This window comes from Liolophura sinensis, chromosome 8, assembly GCF_032854445.1.
Source record: "Liolophura sinensis isolate JHLJ2023 chromosome 8, CUHK_Ljap_v2, whole genome shotgun sequence".
In the NCBI taxonomy this organism is placed as follows: Eukaryota; Metazoa; Mollusca; class Polyplacophora; order Chitonida; family Chitonidae; genus Liolophura; species Liolophura sinensis.
Genome location: NC_088302.1, coordinates 12,884,153 through 12,899,649, shown reverse-complemented (window position 1 = coordinate 12,899,649; position 15,497 = coordinate 12,884,153). Strand labels below are relative to the sequence as shown.

Here is a 15,497-nt window from a genome sequence, read left to right as displayed (position 1 = left end):
CACTGCTACTTGCCCCCCTCCTCGCCAAAGCCATTCCCCGACCGAGCTGGGGAATCCCCCGATCGCCAGAACCCCGACCAGCCCACAGAGCAAAAAAAAAACCAGGCCCTCCACTACCGCCTCTAGTTCCACACACACCACACACACCACACCAAAGCGACCCAAGAAGACGCGACGAGGCCAGCGACCTGAACTCCGGCCCGCTTCATCTATCATACGCCCGCTCAGGTGGAGTCCCTATTAATTAAATACAGGTGCCAGAGGACAAAACGATCAGTCCACCTGAGGGAGATCATCTCATCCACACCATGTTTCACGTGACGCTACCCAGTAACAGCTCGCTGGACTACTTCCCCAACAATACCTTGACGCGTTTCACCACCCAATTACCCCGCCCCATCCATTTGACAGGTGACTGGGAATGTGGGCTGGTCGAAATACAGTATCCTCGGACCTGGTTTAACGTGCGGGCAGGTTAAGTGTGGTATACCATAGGCTCCCCAAAGGACTCGCACCACGGTACGCATAAGCTCATATTACCAGCCGGCTACTACCCGACACCCAAAGACCTGGCCTGGGGGTTGACCAAATTGTTAAGCGAGACAGAGATCCGCGATCTCCAGGAGCACGCCGGGGACTTAACGTTTGAGTTCGACGATATGCAGCGGAAATACAGCGTGCGGTTTGAGAAACCACTGGGGCTTGGTTTCAGCCCACGGCTAATGCAACTCATGAATTTACCGTACGGATGGCTCATGGGACCGGCGGACCTCATGTATGTCGGTGCCGAGGATTTAACGATCAGCACACCCACGCTGTACGTGTACACAGACATTATCGAACCGCGTGTGGTGGGGGACACGTTGGCCCCGTTGTTGCGGACGGTTACCACGGAAGGGCAGTATGGGGAGCACGTCTCCAAGACTTTCCAACACGTGGAATACATCCCCGTGCAGTCCAAACATTTCTCGACGGTGGACATTGATATTAGGGACGACACGGGTCAATCCGTCGCATTTGAACGCGGTAAAGTGGTGGTGACACTTCACTGTCGACAGCGGCGTGCTTTACCCTTGCAATAATGGCATCACAGCAGGCTTACGTTGACTATTACACCAAACAAGCCGGCGGAGGTGGGTTACCTGTGTTTCGGGGTGTGGCTGTCCAGCGCGGTCACGGTTTGCTGGGCGGTCTCAGCAAACTCCTCCCACAACCCTTGTTAACCTCACCGGCTGTGAAAGCACTGGGCAAAACGGCGTTACGAACCGGACTGCAAGTCGTGGGGGACGTGCTGAGTGGGGGCGTGTCACCACAACAGGCTCTGAAACGACGCGGTTTGGCGACTGGAAAACAGCTGCTGGTCAAAGCTAGTCGCTACGCCCGACAGCGGTTACTGGGTGAGCCTATAAAACGGAAGACACCGCGCGTCACGCCCACTCGTCACCGACACGTGGGACTTAAAAGACGTGCCGTCAAGCCCAGAAGTAGACACATCAAAGCTCGAGCCACATCGAATGCCCTGAATCCACCGGATATTTTCAGCTAAACACACACACGCACGCGCACATACACAAGCCATGGCTCTTCCCCACCCCGAGTGCTGCCCGTCCGCCAGCAGTGAGTTTGATTTGTGGACCTTACCCCCGACCGACACCAGCGTTCGAGAAGGCCGCTGGGATGCTTACAGCCCCATCGCCAGCCTGAGTGATGTGGGACCTGTAGAATTTGTCATCACCAACGCTGACGCAGACACTTACTTGGACTTGGCCAACACCATGCTGTACGTGAAAGCAAAAATCCTCAACGGGGACGGGACGGCTGTGGCGGCTGACAAGAAGGTGGCTCCGACTAACCTGTGGATACAATCCATGTGGCGACAGGTAGACGTCTCCCTGAACGATAAACTCATCACGCCGTCCACCAACATGTACCCATACCGGGCTTACTTGGAGACATTGTTGTCTTATGGTAAAGAGGCTAAAAAGAGCCAGCTGTCTGCTGCCTTGTGGTATGCGGACACCCCAGGAAAGTTTGACACGATGACTGACACCAACGATGGGTTTGTCGATCGGCTGGAGTGCACGGCTGAAAGTCGGTCGGTTGACATGCTGGGTCGCCTGCATTGTGACATGTTCCTACAACACCGACACCTGCTTAACAACGTCACGGTCCGCATCCGTCTCACCCCGGCTAAGGATTCGTTTGCTTTGATGTCCGATGAAGCCACTCCCGGCTACAAGACTCGCTTGGAGGAGGTCTTGATCTTTGTGCGCAAAGTGAAAATCACCAGCGGTGTACAACTGGGGCATTTGAAAGCCTTGGCCAAAGCTCCTGCCAAGTACCCAATCCGCCGCGTGCTGACCAAGTATTTCTCTGTCCCCAGAGGTCACACCCTCATCAATGAACAAAACCTATTTCTGGGCAGCATACCGACACGTTTAGTGGTGGGGTGTGTGAGCAACAAGGCTTTTGACGGGGACTACACTAAAAACCCGTTTCGTTTCCGACACTGCTACACAAACTTCGTCGCTTCGTACGTTGGCGGTCGTCAGATTCCAACCAAGCCCCTGACACCCGACTTTGAGAACGAGAATTTCATCCGCACGTACATGAACCTCTTTACCCACACGGGGAAAGCGTTCCACGACGAGGGAAACAATATCAAGCGCACCACATTCGCCGAAGGCCACACGCTGTTTTGTTTCGACTTGACCCCTAGCCTCCACGATGACCACCAACTGAACCTGGTACAAAAAGGGGATTTGCGCCTGGAGATGCGGTTTGCCAAACCACTGCCGGAAACCATTAACGTGGTGTGCTACGCTGAATTCAGCAATATCATAGAAATAGACCAAAGCCGAAACGTGCTCTGTGACTTCGCCAGTTGAACACCCAAAAAACAAACAACAACATGGACACGGTGCAATTGCGACGTGTGCTACAAACAGACGTGTTTACCCGGGCTGTGGTGGGGGGAGGGGGTGGGGTCTACCCTCGGGATCATCTTCCTTCACTCCCCCCACGCCCCTCACGCTCCTCACGCCCCTCAAGCCCCACCCCTAGGATACCCTGGACCCCCTGGGCCTGCATCATTAACACAGACACGTGCCTTCACCCAGGACGACATTGGGTCGCCGTCTTCATAGACCAGTGGTCCAATCCACCCCATCTCCGGGGCGAATACTTTGATTCCTACGGACGCCCACCCCTCTACCCCGATATCACCGCTTGGCTTAACTGGGGAACACACCACTGGACGTGGAACGATCGGCGGCTGCAGAGTCTGGACACGACCGTGTGCGGTCAATATTGTGTGTATTACTTAACCCAGCGAGCTCGAGGCCGTCCCATGGATGCTATTGTACACACGTTGGACACAGCGTGCACGACCTACGATAATGACTTACGGGTGTTCGATTGGGTGGATCGTCAGTTTGGGATCCATCCCTCGTTTTTTTTCCACACCCATGGACTGTAAAACATGCATCAAATAACATTCTTTCTTTCCAGTTCGACGTGTTATGCATTCCACGTTCTTGTTTTCCCTGTTCGACCTGTTACCCCGCCTGCTACATCGTCATACATTGTTGCGTCATACATTGTTACCAGGCCGTCTGCCGTATACCGGCAAGGCGCCGCTCGGCAACAATGTATGACGATGTAGCAGGCACGGCAAGTCGGGTCAGTGTGTCAGGCTATTACGGCTGCCGGCCCGCCGCCCCCCGCTAGGCGTTTTTAACTTTTTAACGTACGTACCACTGCGAATGATAAAACACATGAAAAAAATTGTATAATTAAAAAAAATGGGAAGACTGTGTCTGGTGTGGGGTTTCCTTTCTTTCTTTTTTTAGTGCTTAGGTTGAGAAAGTACTCTTTCGGGAAGAGTTGCTTGGTCCTGAAAAGGGCCGTGGGAAGTGTCACAAGAGCACAGGAGCCGGGTGTGTAGAGTATCCATAGCACCGTTCTACAGATCTAAATAGGTGGTGCTCACCCCGTCGGGGAGCACTTTTCGCTTCCCGTAAAAGTATGTGAATGCGTCTTTGTGTTGGGTATACGAGTACATCGTATTGCCCCGCATCCGCATCCCCCGATTCACACCACTCGCGCTTTGGTGATTGCGCAACACAGAGAGGTACACGGCCTTGTCCACACCTCGTGCGCTCACACCTTTGCAGGAGAGTTTGTCTTTGGTGTTGGATGCCCCGCCGTAACAATATTAAGTCTTGGAACACAAACTGACGATGGCATCACCGGTCCACTCGACTTGAAAAGCCCCGGTGTGCGCTTATCATGGTCGTAATGGTCGCGACGGGGTAACCACGCATCCCGCTCGGTCTCGTACACGACTCGCAGCTCGGGTTTGACGAGAGATTCCCAGTCTGGGTCAGACCAAGCCATGTAAGCAGAGTCTGTGTCCATCTCACAGTACTGCCAATCTGCCTTGTCGAAAAAACGAGCCATGAAATCGTAATAAAATTCCAGCATGCGGAGTTTGGCATACTGGTAGACCATACACCCTATTTGCAAGGGGAGATTGTAGCGAATGGTCTTCTTGCTACTCGTCACTTCAAAGGTGGTCTCGTCGATGGGGTCGACGGTTCGACACCGAACACTCGCCAGTAATTTTCGTGTTTTTGCCAGATCACAGATTTTGACATCCACGTGTCGGTCTTGATTGGTGACGGTTTTTCCATAACCTGAATTCCCCAACAGCTTCATCGTCTCCCCGATCAGGGCTTTGGTGGGGTCAACATCTCCCTCCCGTCGAGCTTGGGTGACGGCGTCTGCGAATGCTTCGAACGCTCGCTCCGGTGTGTATTCCATCGCTTGGTAGACGTGCGTGACGACCAATCCCCGACCGAGATACCACTGGAGCAGAGGTGTGGCTAGCAGAATTTGCTTCCCAAACATGCTCCCGATCAGCATACGCCTGGGTGTTGGCATGATGTCATTCACAGCCGCGAACTCTGCCATGGTGGGGCCTATATCAGCCCGACTCACCTCGGTGTTTTTAAAGATGGGTGGGCATTCGGCAAAGTCCGCTTTGAGGTGGTCCGGCACGTGGATGTCACATTCCACAAATCCAAACAACTGACCTTGAATGACAGCCTCCATGAGCTGAGCTTATGTCTTGGGTTGTCGCTGTGACGGGGGTAAACCGTACTGTTGAAGGAAGTCCCGTAAGGCTGGGTTTGTCGCGCGTTGGCGGTGGAACTCACACTCCCATATCGTTACCAATGGATAGCCCTGGGAGCGAATGTATGCGTCGTTCGCATCCACCTCCCGCCGTAAGTCCTGGGGGGGGGGGGGGGGGGTTAATCCCCGCCGCTCGTTGTAGCACACTTTTCCCGGGCGAGGGTGATTCAGGTGACAGCCGTGATAGTGGAAATAACACCCGTGGAATTGAAACACAGTAGGCTGTCCGTCGATATAGGCGAACCCGTCTACGGGGAGTTGTCGATCGCCGATCCGCTTCTCGGTGTGATTGAGTCGGTGACGGATCGATACCCCCAGCTGCTGTGACTTCCAGTCCAGGAATTTTTCAGCCAGACGGGTGGCGGTGCCGGAGGGAACGAACTTCTCTCCCCCGTCCTGACGGCGCCAACGGACGCAGTGACCTGCCGGCATAGGTGAGGCCAGGCAGTACAGGTACAGCGCCTTGGCATCGAATCCCACGATGCACTGACACAGCTTTCCGCCCCGTATACGGGTTACACCTCGTTCGTGGTAGCGGTGGAAAATGATACTCGGCCCACCCACGATGTTTTTCTTGAGGCAATCGTGCATGTCTTTGTCTTTCTCACCGACGAGGGTGAACACGGAGCGTAAATCATGGAATAAATAGCGGAGGGTAAGCCCTGGTATGCTGATGCAGTGTTTGAAGACATCCACATGCATGGTTCGGTAGAACACCGACATCTTCTCCGCAGCCTCAATGAAGGGAATGACATCTAGGTTATTATACCACCACAGCAAGTCTTTGACGGTCCGCATGCCGTGCTCTCGCCACACCGTCTGTAAGGTGTTGTACTCTGCGTCCGTGCACGGTTGGTGGATGAGATCATTGTCGAAAGCATGCTGCGGTGACAGTGTGGTTTCCTCCAGCCGGGCCAGGGAGTCTATGTAGCTGTAAAAAAATTTCCCTTTGGTCACGTGACAGTCGTAAGCTTTCACCCACTTGTCGTAACTGTAATTCGGGGCCAGGTAATTCCGAATGTCCAGAAATTTCAGCTGCGGTGTGGTGAGGGCCATGTGATTATTGTTCCGCTTAATCACATACTCCAAATCACCGCTCTGGACCAGGTGGGGGTAAAGCTGTTGTTTGATTAAGTTCAGGTCATAGTTACCCGAGTTAAAGCCGAGGACGGGGAGTTGGTCCATATAGGTCACGAATCTGTCCCGCACTCGGCGTGTGTAAGACGGTTTCTTCTCGTCGGGATCGATCCGCTCGTCTAAGGCGTCCAGGATGTAAGCATAACGCTCGTGGAGATAGGCGCTACTGATCTCGCTGATGGTGTTGAGGTAAGCCATCATGTCCTCGACGAGTGCCTGGGGATCGCCGGTGGAGATGAAACACACGGGCTGGTCGTAATCCGGTACATTAGAGTTGACGCTGACACTCATGGGGATGTGTTGAGCCGTCCATTCCGTCGAGGCAGTCGCCGCATCGTCCACCGGGTTCACCGGAGCCAAGTACGCCTCAAAGTCGTAACACGCTCGGTACGGGAAGATGCCGTCGTCACCATTCTGGAGTTCGATCCCCATGTCCGCCAACGTTTCGAAAATGGCGGGCCGATTGCGGAAGACACCCCCCGGGTACTTTCGTCGAATGGCGTCGGTGCACGTTTGACCGTGCCGTCGTAACTCCCACAGTTTCGGGAAACTCTTCTGGCACACCTGGCAGGTGAAAGATCGAGCATAACGCCCCATGTCTTTGATATAGCTGAAATGCCGCTGGTACAGGTTTAACCGCAGGGTAGGGGGAGAATAGCGCTTGGCACTGCGGTGAATGAGTTGTGCTGAGTACGACCTGTCCATGGGGATGAGCTGGTAGACTTGAATATTCACTTGAAACAGGCTTTCCACCGTGTCCAGCGCACTGAGCGGTACCCTGCGGAAATACCTCGGCTCCATCTCCATTTCCTCCAGATACCTGCGGTAATACACTTCAGCCTGGTGTTCGCAGTTATTGGGGTTGGCCTGATCTAGATGGAAGGCCAGACACCGAAACAAACACAAATAGTCCCTGTACAGACCGTTATTTCCATCCACCAACGTGTGTAGCCCCTTGTTTCCTTTCAGGTAAGAGGGTAACGTTACCCCACCTTTACCGATAGGCTGATGCGGCAGTTTGTGGACGAAAAACAGCACGTTGGTGATGAGGTCGACGGTCCATTTCGTATTGGGGCGTTGTTTTTGGGCCCTGGTAAGCGGATCTTGGGTGAGGAGATGCTGGGTGTGGAATCCTCGCAGGTCAGCCCGTTGTACTGGGTCGGGCTCGAACTGGCTCGTTGGACTTTTTTTCTTTTCTTCTTCTTTCAGCGAGGCATCCCCCGCTAAACTCACTTGAGCTTTACTCATTGGGGTAGTTGTAGATGAAACAGGTCTCTGTAACATAGAAGGTTGTGGACGTTATATCCAAACCCTAGACATACTCTATATACATACTATTGTACATATGTGCATATGTACGTATGTTCCGCTAAAAAAATTTATATAATACATATAATACATAGGAACCATTCGGATAGATAGCAACCCTAGCATGACACACTGACATACTGACCCATACTATTGGTGATCGTCTCAAGGATGGTAAATGAGTGCCCGATTTAAATAACAACACATCATAATTAATTTTCATGGGATATTGTAAATTAAGTAAAATAAAGTAATACAATGTTTTTAAATGAATTGTGACATAAGTTTGCTTTACATAAATGTGAACTAAATGAAATAAATCTATATATATATATATATATATATATATATATATATATATATACTGATACAATTGTTAACTCTGCAAAACCCCTATACAGTTTTGGAACAAAAAATAAAGAAAATTACCATATATTACTCTTTCCAGACACGTATTGTCGTTTGACATTTAGAGTTATGCCCCTTATTTCCATTATTCCAACAAAAGTAGTTGCCCCTGCTAAGCGTATTCCATCAGGAGTTATCCCCTTGTTTACATACATTTGACATCGCACATTCGTGGGTTTCTACTACGAAATACATAAGGAAATATCCTCTAAGCTACTCAAGCTTTCTATCTAGCTTTACTGGAGTTACAAACTATTAAAAGACACAACCATCCTTAAATATATTGAACTAAAACTACTGTTATTTCAATAAGAAATCTAGCGATCTCAGCTGTGAATAATCATTTTCAGCAATGAAATGCAGCATGTCTCATTGCATATGATCCAGTAAAGAAGTTTTTTTTATACTTTTCATATACTGTTACAAACATGTAACATGCGATAGCTCTTACTGTCTTCAATTAACTTTCAAGAAGCAAAGCGGGTTCAGGAAAGAAAGAAAGAAGACATCTAAGCCTACAATGACCACTTATTCAATTGACACTTATACACGTAGAAATCACAACCACCAGCCGATGTATTAGACATATATATATATAAGATATATACATAGCAGGCGAGTTGAACACAACCCCGGCTGACAACAATGTAGCGTCACGCGCACAGCTCTGGCGGGCTGATGATTGTGTATGAAACGGGCGGGAGAAAAACATAAAAGCCCGCTCGCACTCATCATCCAATCAGTGGGCTGATAATTCATTTTGTCGTGCTTTCGCCCAGGCTAGGGTTGTTAGTATATATAACATAACCGCGGGTTTGAGTTGATCAGACTGTTACGGAGTTTGCTTGACTTCAGTTTGCTATTTTCCACACCATGGACCGTCGATTCCACGATTTTTTGGGGAGTGCCGGGGAGGGGCAATAGGATGATAGTGATGAAGACCAGTCTTCTTCTAACCATAACCAGGATGAAGAACCATGGACGCCGTCATCCCCCGGCCTCCCCAATCATCATCCCGGATACTCCACCACCCCAGGGGAGCAACACCACACCCAACGGGGAGGAAAGAGACCTCCGCCCCTGCCCCTGCCCGCGGTGCGTAGATAGGAGAGCGGGTAGGAGAGTGGGGGTGGGGCGAGGAAATTACGTCAATAGACTCCGGGAAATGATCACCAGCGGAGAGACGGTCGCCGCCGCCACCACCACCACCACCACCACCACCACCCCAGAAACACCCCGCCTCAGACAAACGCTCATGGAGCGGTTTACGACGCGGAGGGATCCCGTGGGGCGGGGTATTGGCCGGGGACTCCCCCGGCAACTGAATCTGGAGGAGGGGAGTTCTTCACCTGTACCATCACCTACACCACGGTCACCTGGGTGGTTGACAGCACGCTGGGGTCGGGCACGAGCCCGTCCTACAGCTCGTGTCCCACCCCACCCACGGGACACCCGCCGTGAGGATGAGAGCCTGTTGCCATCACCCCTAGCCCAGGCTTTGCCTTCTACCCCGGTTAGGGAAGTAGGGGCGGTTAGAGCTCACCCCAACATGACATTTCGCACAACAGAAATTGGAAACCACAATTATCTAACTGCAGAGGAGCGCAACACCCTGGTTAGAGATGTAGAAGACCGGTTAAGAGCTCAACCGCCCCTACAATGGTTTCTCATCCCCGCGGCGGTAGGAGGCTTACCATTAACACCAACTCCACCCGAGTCAACAGCAGCAGCAGCACCACCTGTCTCACCTGGGCCGGGCGCAGGTGAAGGGCTTGCGGCATCCCCACAGGGTAGGGGACAGGTATCCGACGGTTTTCCGACATGTCGGATTTGCTATGAGAGACCGTCGAGTGCATGCCTCCTACCCTGCGAGCATGCGGCGATCTGTCTCACCTGTGCCCGCAGACTTGACCCACAGCGGTGTCCCTTCCGTAATTTGTATATTTTACGTGTTGTTCGTTTATTTTATTAATTGTATATCTCGTTTTTTAATCGTTTTCATGTGAATTTGTTTGTTAAAAAACAAGAAAAAAAAAAAAAAACAGCTGGCTGTTTAAAAAAAAAAAAAAAAATGGCTGTTTAAAAAAGAAAAAAAGAAACATGGCTGTTTAAAAAAAGAAAAAATGAAAAAAAAGAAAAAAAGAAACAGCACTTTTCCAACGGCCCTTTTCAGGGCCACCCAACTCTTCCCGAAAGAGTACTTTCTCAATCTAAGCACTAAAAAAAATGAAAGAAAAGAAACCCCACACCAGACACAGTCTTCCCATTATTTTAAGTGTACAATTGTACTTGTTCTGATATTTTTTTTTATCGCAAATCCTCAAAGTCTTCCTAACCTTCTACTCCACCTAATTCATACCTAAAACTTAGAGTTACTTAAAACTTTGCCTAATTCACACCCAGCCTGAAACAAACAAACCACTGTTTTCTCTATTTATCTATCTATATCTATACCCCATATACTGTTATACTGTTATACTGTACTCTAGTCTACTACACGCTATATCACGCTAGTCTATACACATACACCCCGCGGTGTGGAAAAAACCCACCAAATTTTCTTGTGTATATGTATAATGTATTGGTGTTACTTATGAATTTTCAATGCAGGCTGGTTGGGAGGTCGGCAGGCAGGTCAGTCGGTGCAGTCGGTGTAGGGTAGGCTTGTCAGTATTAGACATATATACATATATTACATATATACATAGCAGGCGAGGTGAACACATGTTTGTTTACATATGACGACGTCATAACAGACATCATAATACATTATAATGCATTGTCACCAGTCAAGGCAGGGGAAAGGGAGAAAGGGATATGATCACGTCATAACATACAGCATAATACACCACCCAAGACAGGGAGAACGGGTGAAAGGGGAAAAAGGGGAAAAGGGTGAGGAATGCGTGGGAGGTTTGTGGTGGCTCGTGGGTTAGTAGGTCACTCAACCTGCTGCTTGGGGTGGAGAAAAATAAAATAAAATATATAAAAAAAAAAGAACTTACCGAGCCGTGTTTCCCACGTTGATGGGTCCGCCAATCCCACAACCGGTAGAAAGACTCCTCGCAGTTTTCGCAATGCCACACACGTTCTTTTTTGTTGTCATGGCGCTGTTGATGGCGGATCAAATTCGCCCGGCGAAAAAACGCCCGGTCACAGGTCGGACAGGTGAATCTTTTCTTTGTCTGGGGCTGGTGATGCGTCCGCTGGTGCCGGAGCCAGTTATACCGCCGGGTAAAATGCTGGGCACACACCCGGCAAAAATATTTCTCCGTCTTCTTTTTTTCCTTAGCACCGTGTTGTGTTTTTTGGTGTCGTCGCCAGCTATCGCGTCGGGTGAATCCTCGATCGCACACCTCACAGGTAAATAGCTTCGCCGTCTTCTTCTCCTCCAACGTCTTCTTCTCCATATTAACTTCGAAATCCTCTTGATCCATCGTCGCTTGTTTACTCGGTCGCTCGATCGCTCGCTCGGTTGGTGTCTTCAGGTGAAGTGATCTGCTACTGCTGCACCCGTCTTTTTGTACCTGAGACACGCGGAAATTCACCACACGCTGATTGGTTCGTTTTTTCTTACGTAACCTCTTCTCGCACGCTGATTGGTCCGTTTTGCGGGCCCCCCATTGGGCAGTTTTGGGGCAAATCCAGCTCACCCATTGGTCCGTTTTGGCGCCCGGGAGCTCTTTTCGAGTTGTCCCACTCGACTTTACAAGCCGACGTTTTGCCTCTTTTTTTTCTCTCTTTTTTCCTTATACTGTTATACGGTTATACTGTACACTATATCACACTAGTCTATACACATACGCCCCGCGGCGTGGGAAAAACCCACAACTGAGGTGTGACGTCACCACCACATCACCACAAAAAACCGCCTCCTCAAAAATGAACCAAAGCCACATTCTATACTACTCACGCCGCCGACAAAAGGGATAATTTCAATTTTAATATTGTAAATTATCCTTATTTAGATAGCAATGTACCAAAGGGTCCTGCATATGGCGTATTAATTGTGGTGACTTTAGTCTGCGTCACAAGTTGCTAGTTCAAAAACTAGTTTCTCAAGGATACTCCATCAAACACCTTCATTCTAAGTTTCTCAAAGTTTACAATGAGTATAACACTCTCGTTGGCAGGTATGGACAGAGCGTTCAGAATCTCTGGCGATCTGCATTGTGATCAACCACATAGATGGCGCTGTTATCCCTATGTACATATGAAGAGATTAAATTCAAAAACAGATATATCCATTTCTTTTGTTTTGAGTAAAATCAAGTTTTTTTCTCTGATGAACTCTTTTTCAAATAACCCAATGAACTTTACATTATCTAATAATTAGACAAAATTCAAACAAACTGGTATTGTAATTTAAAATGTTTCATTTAATGGAGCAGATAATTAGAATCAATAAAATTAACTTTAGGCACAAAAACAGATATACGCCACTTTTGGCGCAAAAGCAGACAAATCCTGCACTGTATTTTCGTTAAATGAAATGATTTCTTCTCGCAAATTATAGCAATCTTTGATGTAAGACATTGTTGTTTTGTTCCTCTTTACTTTATAATGTTCCATAATGTTACCATAACATAACATTAAATCAGAAGTTTCAATGAACGAGACATTTTGCGTGTGACAACCATAATTTTAACAGAAAGGAACATTGTGGTGAACGACTTTGTTCTTTGCTACTGATACCGATGATTCCAAGCACCTTGACAGGTTCTCAGGGGTCAAACCTGAATATCAGACCAGTAATAGAAGCACACTGTTTATTCACTGTCACTGTGCCCTGCGGCAAGTTGCACGCCATCATCTTGTAACAAACCTTCATAGAAGTCCTTCACGTTCCTGTGAGCACCCATTTCCTCCAACAAAGAAAGAACATCCGTTTTCTTGTTGGTGTTGACACAGTTAACCATAGGTAAATCCAGAGGATTGAAGCTTGTCCATTTCTTCCCTTTTTTCAGGAGTGAGTGGTAGCAATATTCTCCAGCGTAGTTGGTGCGAAATCCGAGCTGGTCGCCAGAGATAAGAACAGATCTGGCCTCACTAAGTTTGAAAGAACGCGTTTGCTTCACATATTTCTTGACTTCACTTTTGAAATCAACAGCAGCCCAGTCTTCGCCATAAACATGGACACGACCATGGTTTCTCAACTCACTGATATACTCACCAGGGAGAGAGATTGTGTCAATTTTCCGAAGTTTTTGTTCAATGCGACCAAACACGCGGTCAGCGGGTAGAAAGCTGTGGCCTCGAATGGGGAAATAGTATTCAATGTTCATTTGGGGCTGCTGTTGTTTTCTTAAAGCAAAGAGCATTGACAGTAAATTTATATTCTTGTTTTGTCCATAGCAAGAATCACTGAAGAGGCGCAAGAGTGTACACTCATCAAGGTCTCTGTTGATGACGGTTGTAAAATAATGTCTGAGAGCTGAGGAAATCATGTTGGAATCTTTCCTGTTCTGGTCCTCTCTCCATACAAAGAGGTCAATGTCATCCGTAGATTGCCTCTGCTTGCTGCCATGATGTCTGACCACTCCAAACACATACAGATATAACTGCCTGGAGTAGTATGCTTGGCCGACTGGTGTCTTAGGAAGTACCAAATTCTCCATAACATCAAAACAGATCGTGATGTCTTCAGCTACTTCATTGAGAATGTCGTAGAAACGCCTGCCTCGCCGACGGTGCAACATGAACATAGTGGCTTCCCTCTGTTTTTCTTGGTCAGTTAAGTCACGATCCTTTAATTTCATCTTGAACTTAGTACATGTGGCGCACACATCTTTCACAGGTGTTCCAAATCCGAGGTTGAAATCGTAGCAAAAGATACTGTAATACAGTGAAAAAGTAACATGAGCATGATTTTGTTCAAGGAACAGTTTGTGCATTTTTGAAATGCTGAGATCACTGGGGAGATACTTTCTTCCAGGAGCGCCTCGTCTAGCATAGTGGCTTGCCCGGCATGTAAATGATGTAATGTGGTTCTTTATCAGCTGCTTTTGTTGTTCTCGTTCTTCATTGACACGTTTTCCACCGCGGAGTTCTGGCATGGGCGTTCCTTTCTCTAACCAGTACTGAGAAATGTTGCTCAACCGGTCTTTGCGTACACCTGAAAAGAGTCATGAATGGAAAACCAGATTTAAGCAAAATCAGTTTTAATCGATAATCTTTCAGCTGTTCCGTAACTAGCCATCCACACCCAAACAACATCGGGTTAGTTTGTGGCCCTTGTCCGTTAATTCAAACTCTCCTTATTCATACAGTTAAAACGCCATTCAAATACAGAGGAGCCAAAATAGCCTGATATTTAGATTTCGTGAAAAACCTATGCCACACTATGACAAAATACCTGGAAGCAATTAATTTCACTTACCAAAGATACTCATGAACGTCTCCTTGCAAACAGGTTTTTTTTCCTGGGCTTCATTCACAATGAAATATTTGACTGAAGTGGTCCGTTGTCTTTTACGGCGGCCGTCTTTCACTCGGGACCTTTTTGCCTTGTTGATGTTCATGTAGGAAAGCAAAATTGCATCCTGTTTGGTCTTGACAGTTGTGCTATAGAATCTATCTGCACAGAAAACTACCTCACCAGGCTGTAGGGTTCCACCGAGACACCAGTTTTCGTTATGGTCACAAGAAACGTGAGGAACATGTCCATCGCCACCATAGAGCTTACGCTTATTTTCAGCCCTTTTGGTACCGTCCTTCCTCACTCGACGCTTTCTTCCAACTGGTGACGTTACTACCCGTTCGTCAAGGCTGTCAAAATCATTCATATTTGCGCAAAATATCGATGTGTTGTCAAAACAAGCAGACAGCATTCACTCCACCGGAAGTGGATAACCGGCCTTCCCGCAAATCGACGAAAGGCGGTCACTGATTGGTTAATCTGGATATATCGGATTTTGTGGTGAAAGTGGAATGGCGGATATCGGCTTTTGAACTAAACCCGAACCTATCAGTCTGATTAGCATGGCATATATCGTTTTTTGCCGCAAAAATAGATAGCTTGGTCTGAAGCGGTTACTATGTAGTGTTGATTTTTATAGGTTGCTCGATTTTCGCGAAAATGGCGTTTATCGGCTTTTGAACTTAAGCTCTTCATATCTACAACGTGCATGTTTTTTAGCAATATAGATGGCGCTGGTTGCCCAGTGTAACCGTCTATCATGTATGTCATGTGTAACATCATAGATGGCGCCTCTTGTAGCATGAGGTTTTAACATATTAACGGAAAAGACGTAATTGTCCGTTACTTTTGAATCACAATCTGATCGGCTAAGGTCTGTAACGCTGGTCATTTTCGAACTGTATCTAATACCAGGGGCTAGGGACCGTAAAGGTAGCATGCTCATTACATCTACATGATGCCTTTATGTACAGTTGCAGTCAAAGCGCGACTGAGATACTTGTTTAATAGTTGTTTGACATGGAACACA

At 48.2% G+C, this 15,497-nt stretch overlaps 1 protein-coding gene across 1 annotated transcript; it reads right to left on the bottom strand.

Moving 5' to 3' along the window:
• Nucleotides 1-10,254: 10,254 nt before the first annotated feature.
• LOC135473201 (zinc finger protein 1 homolog) lies at nucleotides 10,255-11,486 on the bottom strand. Its single transcript, XM_064753044.1, has 2 exons — nucleotides 11,055-11,486; nucleotides 10,255-10,266 (listed from the first exon to the last, which is right to left on the bottom strand). Exons 1-2 carry the CDS (start codon nucleotides 11,484-11,486, stop codon nucleotides 10,255-10,257), a joined length of 444 nt encoding a protein of 147 aa, XP_064609114.1.
• Nucleotides 11,487-15,497: the final 4,011 nt, after the last annotated feature.